The 14,103-nt window shown below is 39.0% G+C and overlaps 1 protein-coding gene and 1 long non-coding RNA gene across 4 annotated transcripts in view; one reads left to right on the plus strand and one right to left on the minus strand.

The window, feature by feature from the left end:
* Positions 1–268: 268 nt before the first annotated feature.
* On the plus strand, positions 269–8,620 carry LOC140708166 (uncharacterized). The gene is made up of 2 exons (XR_012088332.2): positions 269–5,686; positions 7,338–8,620. It is a non-coding gene; the product is annotated as an uncharacterized LOC140708166 (long non-coding RNA).
* The window catches only part of RFTN1 (raftlin, lipid raft linker 1), a 135,886-nt gene continuing 129,925 nt past the window's right edge, over positions 8,143–14,103 (minus strand). For all 3 annotated transcript variants that reach the window (XM_078377249.1, XM_020780138.3, XM_078377248.1), the window contains 2 exons: positions 11,666–11,747; positions 8,143–9,662 (listed from right to left, as the gene is read on the minus strand). In XM_078377249.1, the coding sequence (XP_078233375.1) occupies positions 9,195–9,662; positions 11,666–11,747 (550 nt within the window). In that variant the 3' untranslated portion in view covers positions 8,143–9,194. The remainder of the gene's footprint in view (positions 9,663–11,665; positions 11,748–14,103) is intronic.

Consider the following 14,103-nt stretch of genomic DNA (forward strand, 5'->3'; position numbering starts at 1 on the left):
AATAGTATCACTTTAAAAGGGTCATAATAGATTTCTTCAAGCTTTTTGAAAGACTGTGAACTGCTGATTTCTTAAGAGAAGTAGGTTAGTATGGACAGAGATTTGAGTGAGAGCTGTCCTTTAGAGCACTGGTTCTTAACCTTGAGTTACTCAGGAGTTTTGGACTGCAACTCCCAGAAGCCTTCACCACCAGCTGTGCTGACTGGGGTTTCTGGGAGTTGCAGTTCAAAAGCATCCGAATAACAAAGGTTAAGAACCACTGCTTTAGAGCAATGGTTCCCAACCTTGGGTCCCCAGATGTTCTTGGACTACAGCTCCCAGAAGCCTTCACTACTAGCTGTTCTGGTCAGGATTTCTGGGAAATATAGTTTAAGAACATCTGGGGCCCCAAAGTTGGGGGCCACTGCTTTAGAGGCACTAACCAGCACAAAGGGGGAAAGTAACAAATGTTCCATCTGGATGAGCCAAGATGAATCTCAGTTGTGACACCTGCTGGATTAATTCTCTATACCAGAATTGGATGAATTCTGTAACCGCCCAGAGTAGACCCTTGGTCTAGATGGGCGGGATAAACATCTCATAAATAAATAAATAAATAAATAAATAAAATACCATCCAGTTCATGGCAGGAGAATTAGACCCTAAAGCAAAATAATTATAATATATTGTGTGGGATGTTGTCCTTGCACAGGTTTGCCTAAAACATTATCAGTAGTGCTTCTATGGTTGAAACCAGTTTTGTAATTAAACCAGTTTTCTGTAATTAAAGATTTCTTGCTCCCATCTCTCAGCACCCTAGTAGTAACAGGGATTACATGAGAGCTCTAAGGTCCCATTAGACAGAAGAGACAGAAGTAAGAAGTTTGTAATTTCTAAAGAATTTCTCCTGCTGATGATATCAGCAGCAGCCCTACATGGCATAAATTACAGAACAGGATTCCAGCCATTATGTAAACTGTTATAATCACTCTGAAAACCTACAAGTAATACACAGAATGGAGGTACAGTATTGTATTAGGTTACATGTGTAACTCTTTTGCCCCAGCAGTTAGAGAGACTGCCTGCTAAGGTATAGTACTGCTCTATGCTTTTTAAAAACTGTTCTTGGTATTTTTGCAGTGTGATTTTTGGCTGGGGGGTTTATGTTTCTGTGCTGTGATGGGTCTTGGGGGGGTTGTCGGTTGGTTGGTTTTTTCTCCCATTTCCGATGGAGTTGGTTGCTTTTGGAGTGTTTTTTCCCATTTCCTATGGGTCTTGAAGGGTTTGTTTGTTTTTTGGTTCCCCCCCATTTCCCATGGGTCTTGGGGGTTCTGGTTGCTTTTGGGGGTTTTCCCCCATTTTCAATGTGTCTTGCATGCTTCCGTTGCTTTTTGCTTTGTTCTCTTTGCATTTCTGATCTGCTCCCTTTGATTTCTGTGCATCTCCAACCTTGTCCCTTTATTCTCTGTGCATTTCCAATCTGCTCCGTTTGTTTGCTTTTGCAATGGGTCCTGCATGCTTACCTTGCTTTTTTTCCCCCCACCCCACTTCAGCCGGAAGGGATTAATCACGTTTCCAATGAGTCTTGCAGTGATTTTTTTAAATTTTATTTTTGGTGATTTTTTTCTTTGGCCGGAACGGATTACCGTATTTTTCGCTCCATAAGACGCACCTTTCCATAAGACACACCAATTTTTAGGAGAAGAAAGCAGGAAAATATAATCTGTTTTCTTCGCTCCATAAGATGCACAGACTTTCCACCCCCCTGTTTTGTGGGGAAAAAGTGCGTCTTATGGTGCGAAAAATACGGTAATTGCATTTCAGTGCATTCCTATGGGAAAGGGTGCTTCAATTTATGGCTATTTCAAGTTACGACCATCATTCTGGAACAGATTATGGTTGTAAATTGAGGCACCACTGTATCTGGGTCACTTCAGGTCATGTTAGAATTTGGTTAAAGGGCCGTAGCACCGAAGACACATTGTGAGAACTAACCAGCAATAATTGGATATACTGTACTATAATTCATGAATGTTTGCCGTAATACCCAAGCAGAGGTAATTTTAAAATCTAGAGCAAAAATTTGTTCTGTCAGAGGTAGTCAACTACTACTCCTTTGAAGCTAGGCATGAAATTACACACCATATATGGTACATCAATGACAGAATTCAGAAATAAACATATATTCCTCTCCTCCCTCCTGCATCCCATTTTCTGCTTATGCATTTTACCACTCTTGAGCTGATGGAAGACTTAACTAGCAATACATGCTTTCCTCTCTTAGGCTATGCAGGGAGAATTTATTTTGATAGCATTAGCTTTCCTTGATTTCAAGTGAGTCAGTATGTCATGTCAGTACCCTAATTTGAGGGGGAGAGGGTATTTAGCTCAGTGCAAAGCATACAGAGTATGGAGCTCTTGTCAACTCGCATAAATATTGAGGATGCCTTTTTTCTTTGAAATGCCAATTCTGATCTTTTTAAATTCTCTGAGCTGGAGGGAATTAATCTTCCTGAAAAGGGAGATTATCTGTGACAGGAGCAGTGTCAGGTCTAAAGTGGAACGATAAACCAATGTTCCAGAGTTGCTCTTTAATACCGTTTCCTTTATCTCTGATTTTTTAAACAGTTGAAAAGAAGATGAAGGACAAATGGTCCTTTCAGGATACAGTAGCACAATTGTGATCCATTCCATTGGTGCTTGACCCTGTTCCTGCCCCCCCAGAATGTCAACAAACACACATCTAGGGATCCCTAGGTTTTTTACTGCTGAGTCTTGACCCCTTTACCATGCTCTCTCTGCGCTGGCTCTGATGGCCTATATTTAGATGGTCTTGTACTGATGCATGGCTACAGGGACTAAAGCATATCTGTTTAATTGTAGGATGTCACACGCACTGAACAATTTATAAAATGCTTCAGCATAGGACCCCCTATGAAGAGGTCCCAGATCAAAGCCTGTTAACTGTAGGAAAGATGTTCTACTTTGTGAATTTCAGTCGTGCTATTGCCAAGATTTTAATAACATGAGCACATCATACAAGGTGCTAAAATTCCCAACAGCCAGCTGGACTATTTCTTCTGAAGAAAAAAGTCCCTATACAATCATTGCCCTAAATTATATTCTCCAGGCTTCTCAATAACTCAGTAATTTTGCATTGGTGCCTTTACTTATTAACCTTTAGGGATTTTTTATGCATCTTAATAGATGCTAAGAGTTGACTGATAAGATTTTTAAAAATAGGACAAAGAAATCTGCAATTAATTTGATGTAAACTGCCTTAATTGAAAAAGATGCAAGATTATTCACTAGATCTCCAAACAACCTAGCATCACAACTGCTCATTGTCTCACTGGAGCAGAAACTGGTTCAATTGAAAACACACGAACTTTGAAGAAATAGTAGGCATTCTGATTCTCATTGAGGTCAAACTCACCAATAAGTCTTTTGAGAACAAAAAAGTATATCCATAGTTTTTTTAAAACACCAATATTTTGTTTGGCTTTGAGGCAGAGAGAAGAGGCCCCAGCGGGGAGCAGAATGCTTTCTTCATCAGCACCTTCACCAGACCTCAAAGCCGACGGATGGTGTTCTTTGCCTGAGTGTTGATTCCCCTTCCCTCCCAAAGATTCTCTGAATGTTTTTGTCAACAAAGTAAATTCACAGTCTCTCAGCAAGAGAAACGGGGGCAAAGATTCTATAGTATTTTATGAAAAGGACACGAAAGTGGTTGGCACATCTCTTTCTGTCATTCTCTCCTCCTGTTTAGAATGCAAGCAAGGTTGCATAATCTCAGTAACAGTGTACAGTGGTGCCTCGACTTACGAACATCTTATGACTGTTTTGAGTTACAACCAGCTCCGGCTGCAAAATTTGGCATCGGCTTGCAGCCGGAGCTTCAAGTTACGATAAAAAAAGGTAGGGAATTCAAATTGCTAACTGTTGGTAGGCGAAGAGGCTGCTTTGTAGCTGTTTGGTCCCAGCAGTTAGAGTGAGTGCAATCAGAGGAGGCTTCAGACTGCCTGGTAAGGTAAGGTGCTGCTTTCTGGTTTTTAAAAACTATTCTCGGTGGGTTTTGCAGCGTGGTTTTGGGCTGGGGGGGTTATGTTTCTGTATTGTGATGGGTCTTGCAGGTTTGTTTGTTTTTTGGGGGGGTTCCCCATTTCTGATGGGTCCTGAGGGGTTTGCTTTTTGGGTCCCCCCTCCATTTCCAATGGGTCTTGCAGGGTTTGGCTGCTTTTTGCTTCACTTTACTTTTGGGGTGTTTTTTTTTTTTTTTTGGCATTTCCAATGGCTCTTGCAGTATTTTGGGTTTTTTTTTTTTTTTTGATGATTTTTTTCCCTTTGGCCGGAACAGACTAATTGCATTTCAATGCATTCCTATGGGAAATGGTGCTTCGATTTACGGAATGGATTACGTTCGTAAGTCGAGGCACCACTGTATATAGTTGAGCAGTGTTTTTCTCTGCCATGCAATAATATTATCAAATATTTATGATTTGCACTGAGGTGACTGGAAGACTAGCTAGTATAAAGGGAAAATAATTAATTAAAAGCTGTGACAGAAGTGGTTATAGATCCAAATGATTCCTAGCCCCAGCTCACAGACAACTTAATTCAACTGAAGCAAATCTGAGGCAAGCAATTTTAAGCTGGCAAAGAAAATAAGCATGCAGAATTTAAAAAAACACACCAATTTCTGGCATGAGCTTAAGCCCGCAATAGGGCTTTGGAGGGAGGCAAGTTCCTCTGCCTTGGGCGCTTCCTACCAACAGAATTGCTCTCTTGATGTCTTCTTACAAATCATAGTCATATCATGATTGAGAAGTTTACTAGTAGAACTATGCTTGTCAATTTTAGGTGTAACAGAACCGTATTTTAAATAGACGAGAGTTGAAATACTAAATCTCAGTGTGCAAAGCAATGAGGAGACAGATATTAGGGAAATGGGCCCAAGAGAGTTCTTGCTTTACTAAACTCTGGTTTATTAAAACCAAGGTTGGGGAAGTTACTCTTTTTTTTTACTTCAACTCCCAGAATCCGACAGCCAGCACCATGCTTGGCTATGCGATTCTGAGTGAAATAGTGGCTGGGGCGTTCACCCTTATTATGCTGAATAGGTTATGTATTATTCATGTTCTGAGTCTGAGAGGAGAAAAAAGAGTAGAGTTCGGTCAGAGTTAAAGAGAGAGAGATACATGGGAGATCTGAGGTGTGATTAGTCTGAAGAGTGTAACCTGTGAGCTTTAAATAGAAGATTGATGCTTGATGAACCTTTAAATACTTATGAATTATTAAAGAAACATCTGTAATTAATAAACCTGTTCTAAGAAAAAGTGAAAACTGAATGGACCTTCATCTTTCCTAAGTAAAATATGTTGATTTAGTGATCAACTGGTGGCAGAGTGTGAAAAGGTGTTTGGTTTGCCTTCATGTGCTCTGTGTTTGGAAAACAAACAGGGGCCACGAGGGGCAAATATCACAGTGGCTTAAAATAATGTATAATCTCTGATTAAACTCAAGACTATTTCTTCTAACCCTTATCTAAAATGTTTTATCTCGGTCTTTTCTCTTTCACAGTATTTCAGCAGAGGCTGTGTTTCATGTTTTCTTGAACAATGAAGGCAACTAACTCACTGAAAATTACGGCAGCTGTTTCTGCTGCCTGCATTGAGAGTGCTAGAGCCAAAGATAATGTTTTACTAAGGTGAACTGCTTTCATTTTCTTCTCCAGTAGGGCAAAGACTCTTCTTCCAAAGATGGAGATGAAGTAGTTGTGTCACAAATTCCATATTTCAACAATTACACTGATATAAAATTGTGAAACCAATGAAGGTATAAACAATATATATTCACAGTCCATCAGGATACGTGTAGGTACCATCTGTATGAGTTTTTATCTCCATATGGGGGCTGTGATGCAGCTACTCCAATTTGTTTGATTGTGATGGCTCAAAACAGACAGAGATCATTGTGGAAATCAGATTGACCACAGGGGCATGCTGACTCGTACAATCAGGGCCTTATTATGACAGTAAATTGACTCTGAACGTTCTTCTTAACAGCTCTATGTACTCCAACGAATAGGTTTGTGAATATTTCAGTTTCTATAATATATTCTGCATTAACACTTTATTTTTAGAAAGGAATAGCAGTCACATAAATAGTACCTCTTATTTTCTATATATAGATGGCTTAGCAGCCCTGTTTTTAAACAGTGGAAGTTTTGGAGCCAAGTGAGATGTGGCAATTTTGCATCATGTATTTTTGCACATAGGTTTGTATGGTAATCAAAAGCGTTGACAGATGTGTGTGGAACGTCTGCCAGGAGTGACAGTTAAGGCAGTTAAGAAATGTGAAAGATTGCTTATTAATGGAACTGAAAGCTTATTGGTCTGCAGGATTTCTGGCAGGACAGATTCCGTTTTATATCTAAGGGATTATGAAAAGAAGAAAGAAGCTGAGTTTTTGGGTTGCGCTTTGAATTATTTTGAGCTTTTAGTGCTGACTTTGAACTTAGGGTGGGAGTGCGAGTTTGTGTAGTGTGCTTTGCAGAGAGTCTATGAGAGTCTAATACATAGTGCAGTTTTGTTATTACCTTTTTCAAACAATATGTATATGAGGAACATATGATAAAGAAGTACAAAGTAGGGTGTTATGGTTGTGTACTGAAGAAACTGATAGCTTTAAACATTGCTTGCATACAATAGGACCATGATATCCATGGGTGACCAGCACCAAGCCCCCTTCACTGATGCCAAAAAGTATTGAACACTATACATTGCAAGGTCTTTGGCTTCCTCTAGTGGACAGTACTAGTATGTATAGATATGCATTTCTGGGTTTTTTTTGTTTAAGGTTTTCAGGCAGTGGATAAGTGAATTTTACTTTTACCTGTTCACTTAGCCTTGTTATTGCTTTAAAAAAACTCTTTTGGTTTACAAACTGCTTATTGTTTTAGATAGCAGTCACAAGATATACTTGAGTACACTGCTGACCAGTGCTATGACATGTTTATATCATGTTACTACAAAAACATTTTTCCCTTCAGTGAAGTTTGCCCTTAGCTGTGGCAGTGTTATAGCAACAGTGCAAAAGGGGACATGGCTTGCTTGAGTTGGTGATAGGGATAATCCAAGGGAAGGAGTCGTTGTTCAAAAGTTTAAACAGCAATCCTCAACTTGATGCACTGTTTTCAAGGTAGTGGCGTGGTTGGGTAGTGGAGCATATACATGAGAGCTTCTTTAGCAATGTGATAGAAGTTGTTGATGATGCAGATGCTTAATTCTATTTTCCAAAACACAGAAGTTCATAACTGTATGTGCTTCTAAAACCCCTTCCTTTCCCATCTTTTGTAGTTTTAAAGAAGAAGCAAGAAGAACTAGGAAGATGCAAAATGAAAGAGACAGGAAAAAGGCAAACAAGACAAGCCTAGCTTGCTTGGATCAAGATGTCCTCCCTTATATTGTTGCTGCTGCGATCAAAGAAGGATTGAACATAAAGGAATGGCTCCTGCACCTTACGAGCTTGTACATCAGTTTGAGGGTGCCTTCTTCCAGAATCTTTTGTAATTTGCCCTAGGCAGTTTTGAAAGAGGGTCCTGTCCTGCACAAGACAGTACAAAGAAGATCTGTGAGATACCCAGAATTTCAAATGTTCACTTCTTTTGAATCAAAATTGGTTCCATGCACATTTTCACTGAGAATGGCTCTGACTCTTACTAAATAGGAACCACTAAGTTATTTGTAAGCAGCAATTTAATAAAGGATTAGGGGCAGAGTCTATTCATGACTGAGATAGTCTTTTGTAGAATTCCACAAGTAATTAAGTAATTAAAGTTATTTACAATGCCATTTTCTGAATATTCAGCTAAGTTGCTGAAGCCAACACAAGCATTCTTCGATTGTTGGGGAGGAAATATATTAAATTGCCTTGTACATGTGTGCAGAATGAATTGATTTAAACTATACTTCCATAATCTTTTATGTAGCCATTCCAAGTTTTGTTTTAAAGTGTTTTTGCAAATCGCAGTTTCTTGTAGATGAAGCTGACAACTTAAAAAAGAGCTTAAGTATGTGTGATGTGTACCTAGAGACCATGTTTTATTGAGTTAAAATACTTTACAGAGAAACTAATGGGGACTATCAAACATAAACCAGCCAGTAGGGAAAAGAAGCTATATTGTTTATTGGCTTCAAGTTTCAATTTGTGCAAGGACAGAAGGCATTTTCAAAACACTTTACAGATTCTAAACATTGATCAAATGCAGACCCAGGTAGGTTTGCTCAATAATGAAGGAAAAAGAATACACACATGAAATATGACTAAGAATTCAAGTATATTTTAGAGCTTTAAGAATTCAAATTACACAAAACCTATTGTTAAGATTAATATGTGTGCAAAATATGAGGAAATCAATGATAGCATTACATAATGTCAGCTGAGAATTATTTTATTTTACTTATCAGTTTGTATATTTTAAGTCCATACTGGTTCCCACTTGTCTAATATTTACTGGCTGATTATTTTCAATTGGAAAGTTCTTAGTAAGGACTCATTTACTTCCAATGTAATATAAGTAGGTAACAAGTGTACAACCTTTGATGAAATACATATAAATCAAGCAGCTTTTTAACATGCAGTTTGTTTGTTTTTATGAGCATGTTGTTGTGTGCAATATTTATTGTAACTTAAACAGTAATCAGATACCCTGGGTATTAATTAGATTCCTAAGCATATGAAGAATCCTTTCTCACTTCTTACCACTTGTGGTTTATCAGATAAAACACATGGCTTTATTATTGCTTGAAATTTTTGCAAGAGACTAGTAGTTCTGAAAGCAAGATATATAGATGTATTTAAGACAAGTATAATTATAGTCACTTCTTTAAAGCTCTTTATATCCTGAATTCTGTTTGACAGAAACCAGTACAAATATGGTGTATTCTAACGATACATTGTTAAAAATACAGGATGTAGCTTTTGTTTGGTTTAAAGAGTAGTTCAGCACAGGCTAGAAATCCATGGTCTTTCTTGAATAAGAAAAAACAACAGCCTGTTAGGTTTGCATACATCGCCAAGAAATGCAACAGCAATCACATTTTTTGTTATGTACCTGTAGCAACTCAACGGTATCAAATCAAGTGTTATTACACTGTCATGTTGAAAAGTGATAATCAAAACAACTTCTTTACTTTGGCAAATGGTTACCTCTCTCAGTCAAACTGACAGGCAGGCTCAAAACTGCTTTCTATCAGTTCTGCCCCACAGTTCTCATTATTGTCAGCTGCGGTGCAGTGCTCTTGGAACATGTGGTCCCCACAGTTTCCATGTATGCCTTTCTGATCCAAACACAAACCTTCTGTTTCTTGATCAGCATCCTGACCTGCATTCCATTTTTCTGCTGATACCTCATTGTTGTAGATAAGCATGTCTCTGTGTTTAAAGGCCTCCATTCTCCCATCTTTGACACCACCCAGCTGTTGGTCTGAGATTACTGGAAACTGTAACCCACTTTCAATTGTGGAAAACTGGGTTTCTGAATTCCTTGCATTTTCTATGACTTCTGACTCATGCATTTCTTCTGTTGTCATCTGCTGTTGCTCTCTGGTATCTAGTTTTGCCTTCAGAGATTTCTTGGACTGCTTATGGTGCCTGTTCTCTTTGGAGAACCTCCAGTGAAACTGTAAACAAATATAGTGATAAATGTTACACTTAAGCAGAAATCTGTTTATGCTAAGTGTTTAATGTTAATATAGTAGAAGGTGTAATGAGACAGGACAGGTTTTATGGTTTTTATTTTTAAACAGAAACACTTTGGGAATGCGGCAATAATTTGCTTGTTAGTGTCTGCATAGCTTTTTTAGAGGGCTCATGTTCTTAAGATAGTGGCTTAAGAATGTGGAGCTATGATGCACCCAAGCCCGTGGACTGTATTCTGATTTAATAAATAAGCAGAGAGCATATGAGCTGTTTTGCTCTTACGTCCTACCATTTTTCATGTTTCAGTTTCAGTGGTGAGACAATTAAGCACCACTTCCTGAAAAAAAATTCAAATGATAACAGGTGCAAGGGGTGAGGGTTGGAAATCATCACCTTAGTAAAATATCCTATGATGTTTCATTTAGAAAAGTCACATGCAGCCTACTTTTAATTAAGACAACACAGCTTTTTGAAAAGATATTCTCAATTGAAGAATTCTTGCCAGGTGCTGAAAGAGGTGCTTGAAAAGTACAGTGTGTACGCTATTTTCAAAAACAGACAGGGAAGCAATTCATGCAAAGTATTGCAGTATTTCAGTCATTCAAGTAATGCTTTGAAGTTCATGAAGGGGGCACCAAACAAACTCCAAAGGTGGAGACACTTGAAGCCATGAGGTTACTTGACTTGAGGCTGTCTAAATAGTAGGCTAAGAAAAAACTATGCTTAAGTGCTGGCCTAACTAAGGGCTGGTCTAGATGGGGGAGGTTGGAGCGATCCAGTTTGCGTTTAAAATGCTCTTATCTTCAGTGCATCCTATGTTATCTCACTTGAGCAATCCTTCCATCCACACAGGAGATGTTTCTTCTCCTGTGAGAAGGATCCAGACAGCACTTCAGAGTGCTCCAATTTCCCCCCTTTTCAATTACTGACATGCGCCATCCTGCCTTTTTTTGTCTGACAATTATGGCAACTCCTCTGCTTTCAAAAATTTCCTCTAAACAAGTCGGTACTGCATCAGGCACAAAGGGCACCTCCAATGTGTCTAGATTTGCACTGTGTCAGTTAGGGAAAGGTGCTATTAAAAGTTAGAGAATATGAAAATAAAGGAAAAAGGTTTCTCCCTTGTCCCTTTTAATGTCACAGCCCACTGCATATGTCACAGGGTTGTCACCACAGAGAATACCACTTGCAACTCCATCTGGGATTAACCAACTGCACGGACTGCAGAAGGCTCTCAATGGCACCCAATAAACTGCAGCCCTGGCACTGCTCCAGAAAGGGGTGCAACAGCTGGCAAAAGAGGCAGAATGGGTCAATATTACTGAAATCATGTGATTGCTGGGAAAAGGGGTGAACCGGAAAAGTGACCCCTAAAAGCAACCACAATAGCAAGATATACATATGCCTGTCTGATCGCCCTCTATATCTGACCATTTGACAATACTTCTATGACAAAGAGGCTGAAACACAAGATGATACAACATCACAAACTACAACTGCATGCTAACCTACCTCTGAGTGTTTTTCTAATTGTTTTTGTAATTAACCGTAAGTCACAAACAAAAGCCTGCTACATGTAGTGCAGTACAGTAAACGTGTATGTCAAAGAGCAAAGGACAGCAATTGAGTCACCTCAAAATTACATGAAAAAGCTAAAGCTGAATTCACTGAATATTTACTATTCACAGTAATAGACTGTGTAGAGAGCAGGGAAGTATTTGTAAGTACTGAAGTAAAGCATATATAACAATATAGATCCACTCACTCAAACAGAGTGAGGAAGGTGGGACCCTTTCACCTCTTTCTTATACTTCACTTTTTTTTTCTTTCAGTTTGACCGTTTAAGTCATAGTTCAGCAAGTGTTCAGCAAATCTTTTAAACCACAGAAATGTTAAACAAGCCATTTCTACTGATGTGGAAAATCAATTAAGACTATGAAAGCTTTGCCAAGACAAACAGAGAGAGGAATTCAAGGCCATATACCTTAGATTGTTTCTTCTTGGTTTTCTGGAGCAGGAAGGGTCTCTGAAGAAAGACAATCTGCTTAGTGGCTAAACTCCCATCCCTATTTAAAAAATGCAAACACAACCACAGTCCTAAGAATGCGTTCCATCCATCCAAAGTATACAGTTTAAAATTTATGGCAAATAACATGATTATCTGTTCAAATCAGCTTTGTACTGATAGTGAACATGCCATTTCTCACACAGAATACAGCACCAGGATTTGTGCTTAAACTATTCAGCTATCTAGGAGACTCTTTTGTACCCTCATCTATTTAATTATGGGGTGTGGTGGGAGTACTTATTGCTGACACCATTTTGTTTCCCAAAGTACATTGGGATTTAAGTACAAGTCCCTGGTAAATTATTTATCTGCATGAGAAATATAGCTCTGCACTCTTGTGGACATTAATAAAGAAAACTACAAAGTCTGTTGTAGTCCTGCTTACTGCGCCGTACACAATGGAAATCAAAGTGAAACAGCAGGCAGAATCTGTTATTTTCCTATTTCTTTAATGCAGACTAACATTCAATGGTCAGGTGTAATATACAGTGGTGCCTCACATTACGACGTTAATTCGTTCCAGCGAAATCGCTGTAGAACAAAAACGTAATGCGAAAATAAAAAGCCCATTGAAACGCATTGAAACCCCTTCAATGCGTTCCAATGGGCTTGAAACTCACCATCCAGCGAAGATCCTCCATAGGGTGGCCATTTTCGGTGGCTGTCTTGCGAGGAATCTGTCCCAGAAAACAGCGGGGAGCCATTTTATTTACCCGGTGGCCATTTTGAAACCACCGACCAGCTGTCCGAAAATCGTCATTTTTGCGAAGAATCGGTTCCCGAAGCAAGGAACCAATCATCGCAAAGCGAAAAACCCTTATTCAGACCATCATTTTGCAATCGCAATTAAAATCGCAAAAAGATCGTCGTAAAGCGGTTTTGTCGTAATGTGGGGCAATCATAAAGTGAGGCACCACTGTATTTTGTGTATTAAGGAAAAAAGCAACAAAAGGCACATATTTTATAAATGCACAATCTAAGAAAAACTGCACCAGATGCCACATCTGCATATTTAAACAAGTTCTAGCAGTCAATTTGATTTTTTAAAAAATTCCTAAACAATAGTGAATGATTTACTGAATGATAGAGAACCTTGAGAATAGCCTGATAAAAGTTTGGATTTCACCAAAACATAGCACTGAGTCACAGCTGGAATGCATGGTACAGGAACTTAACCAAGATCTGTATGGATCAGTACCAAGAAGCAACAGCCGGTATAAATTCTATATGGGTAGATATGTTAACTCATTGTAATAAAATACAAGATATTCTTAGGGTAGCCTAAAGACTACTACAATGATTGGCTAAAATTCACATGACACAACATAGCTGATGATGTCATCAGCCTGTGGTATTACTCCTTAATTTAATTTAATGTAAAGCTTCCTATCCCCCCCCCCCCCTTTTCAGGTTCCAAGGCTCCCTACGGATCCTCTTTGAAGCTTCATGATGAGGAAGGGAGCCCTTAGTACCATAACATTGCTACCAGGATTGGGACTACTGCCAGCAGGGCAGCAACAATTTTCTGACATTAAAGCCTCTCCCCACCCCATTGACAGGCTCCCAAAGGCTTCCCCAGATCAAATGGGATCACTAGGGAGCCTTGGAACCTGGCTGGGTGTAGGTGGGAATGGGACGTTTTAAATGAAAGGAAAGAGAAATATTGCATGCCAGTGACATTATTGTCATTCACAGCCACATAGTTACTCAACAACATGTCAGCCACTATGGTATAAACCTTTGTAGACTAGATTTGCATATCAGATGCATGAAATACCTGGCAGACAGATGAGGGTCTTTGCATTTCTCTCTAAGCATGATGATAACAAATGGATAAGTAGCAACTAAATAGGGTGATTTTTATAGGCTCAGTAATAGATAAATGGAATTTCCAGCAGCAAATCTCAGAATGATCCTCAGACAGTGACAGAGAAATATCATTTTCATGCCTGTAAACTCTCAGAGTCTCTCTGGCTGATAGCTGGTGAAAAGAGAATGCTGGATAAACCAAATCTTGGCTTAAGCCAGCAGGGTTTTATGATGTAATTTAACAAGCAGCAAACCATGCACTGCCATTCCTATACCTAATGTGGAAGCATTTTCTGTCTTTATAATTTAAGAGGGAAAGGGAAGAAATCTGAATGGATAACTAATTTCAATTAATTCTCCTCTGAAACACTGGCTTCCTACCTAATCTTCCATCAACTGTACATGGGGTTATGAACAAGGCCTTATTGGAGGGAATATAGGTCAGTGACAGAACCCAATGATGTGGATCCATTGGTGGAACGAACACCTTCTGTCAGTGTATTCAATAACAGGGGAAGATCCCAGGCAGACGCATTCATGCACCC

Source organism: Pogona vitticeps, chromosome 6 (assembly GCF_051106095.1).
Source record: "Pogona vitticeps strain Pit_001003342236 chromosome 6, PviZW2.1, whole genome shotgun sequence".
Classification (NCBI taxonomy): Eukaryota; Metazoa; Chordata; class Lepidosauria; order Squamata; family Agamidae; genus Pogona; species Pogona vitticeps.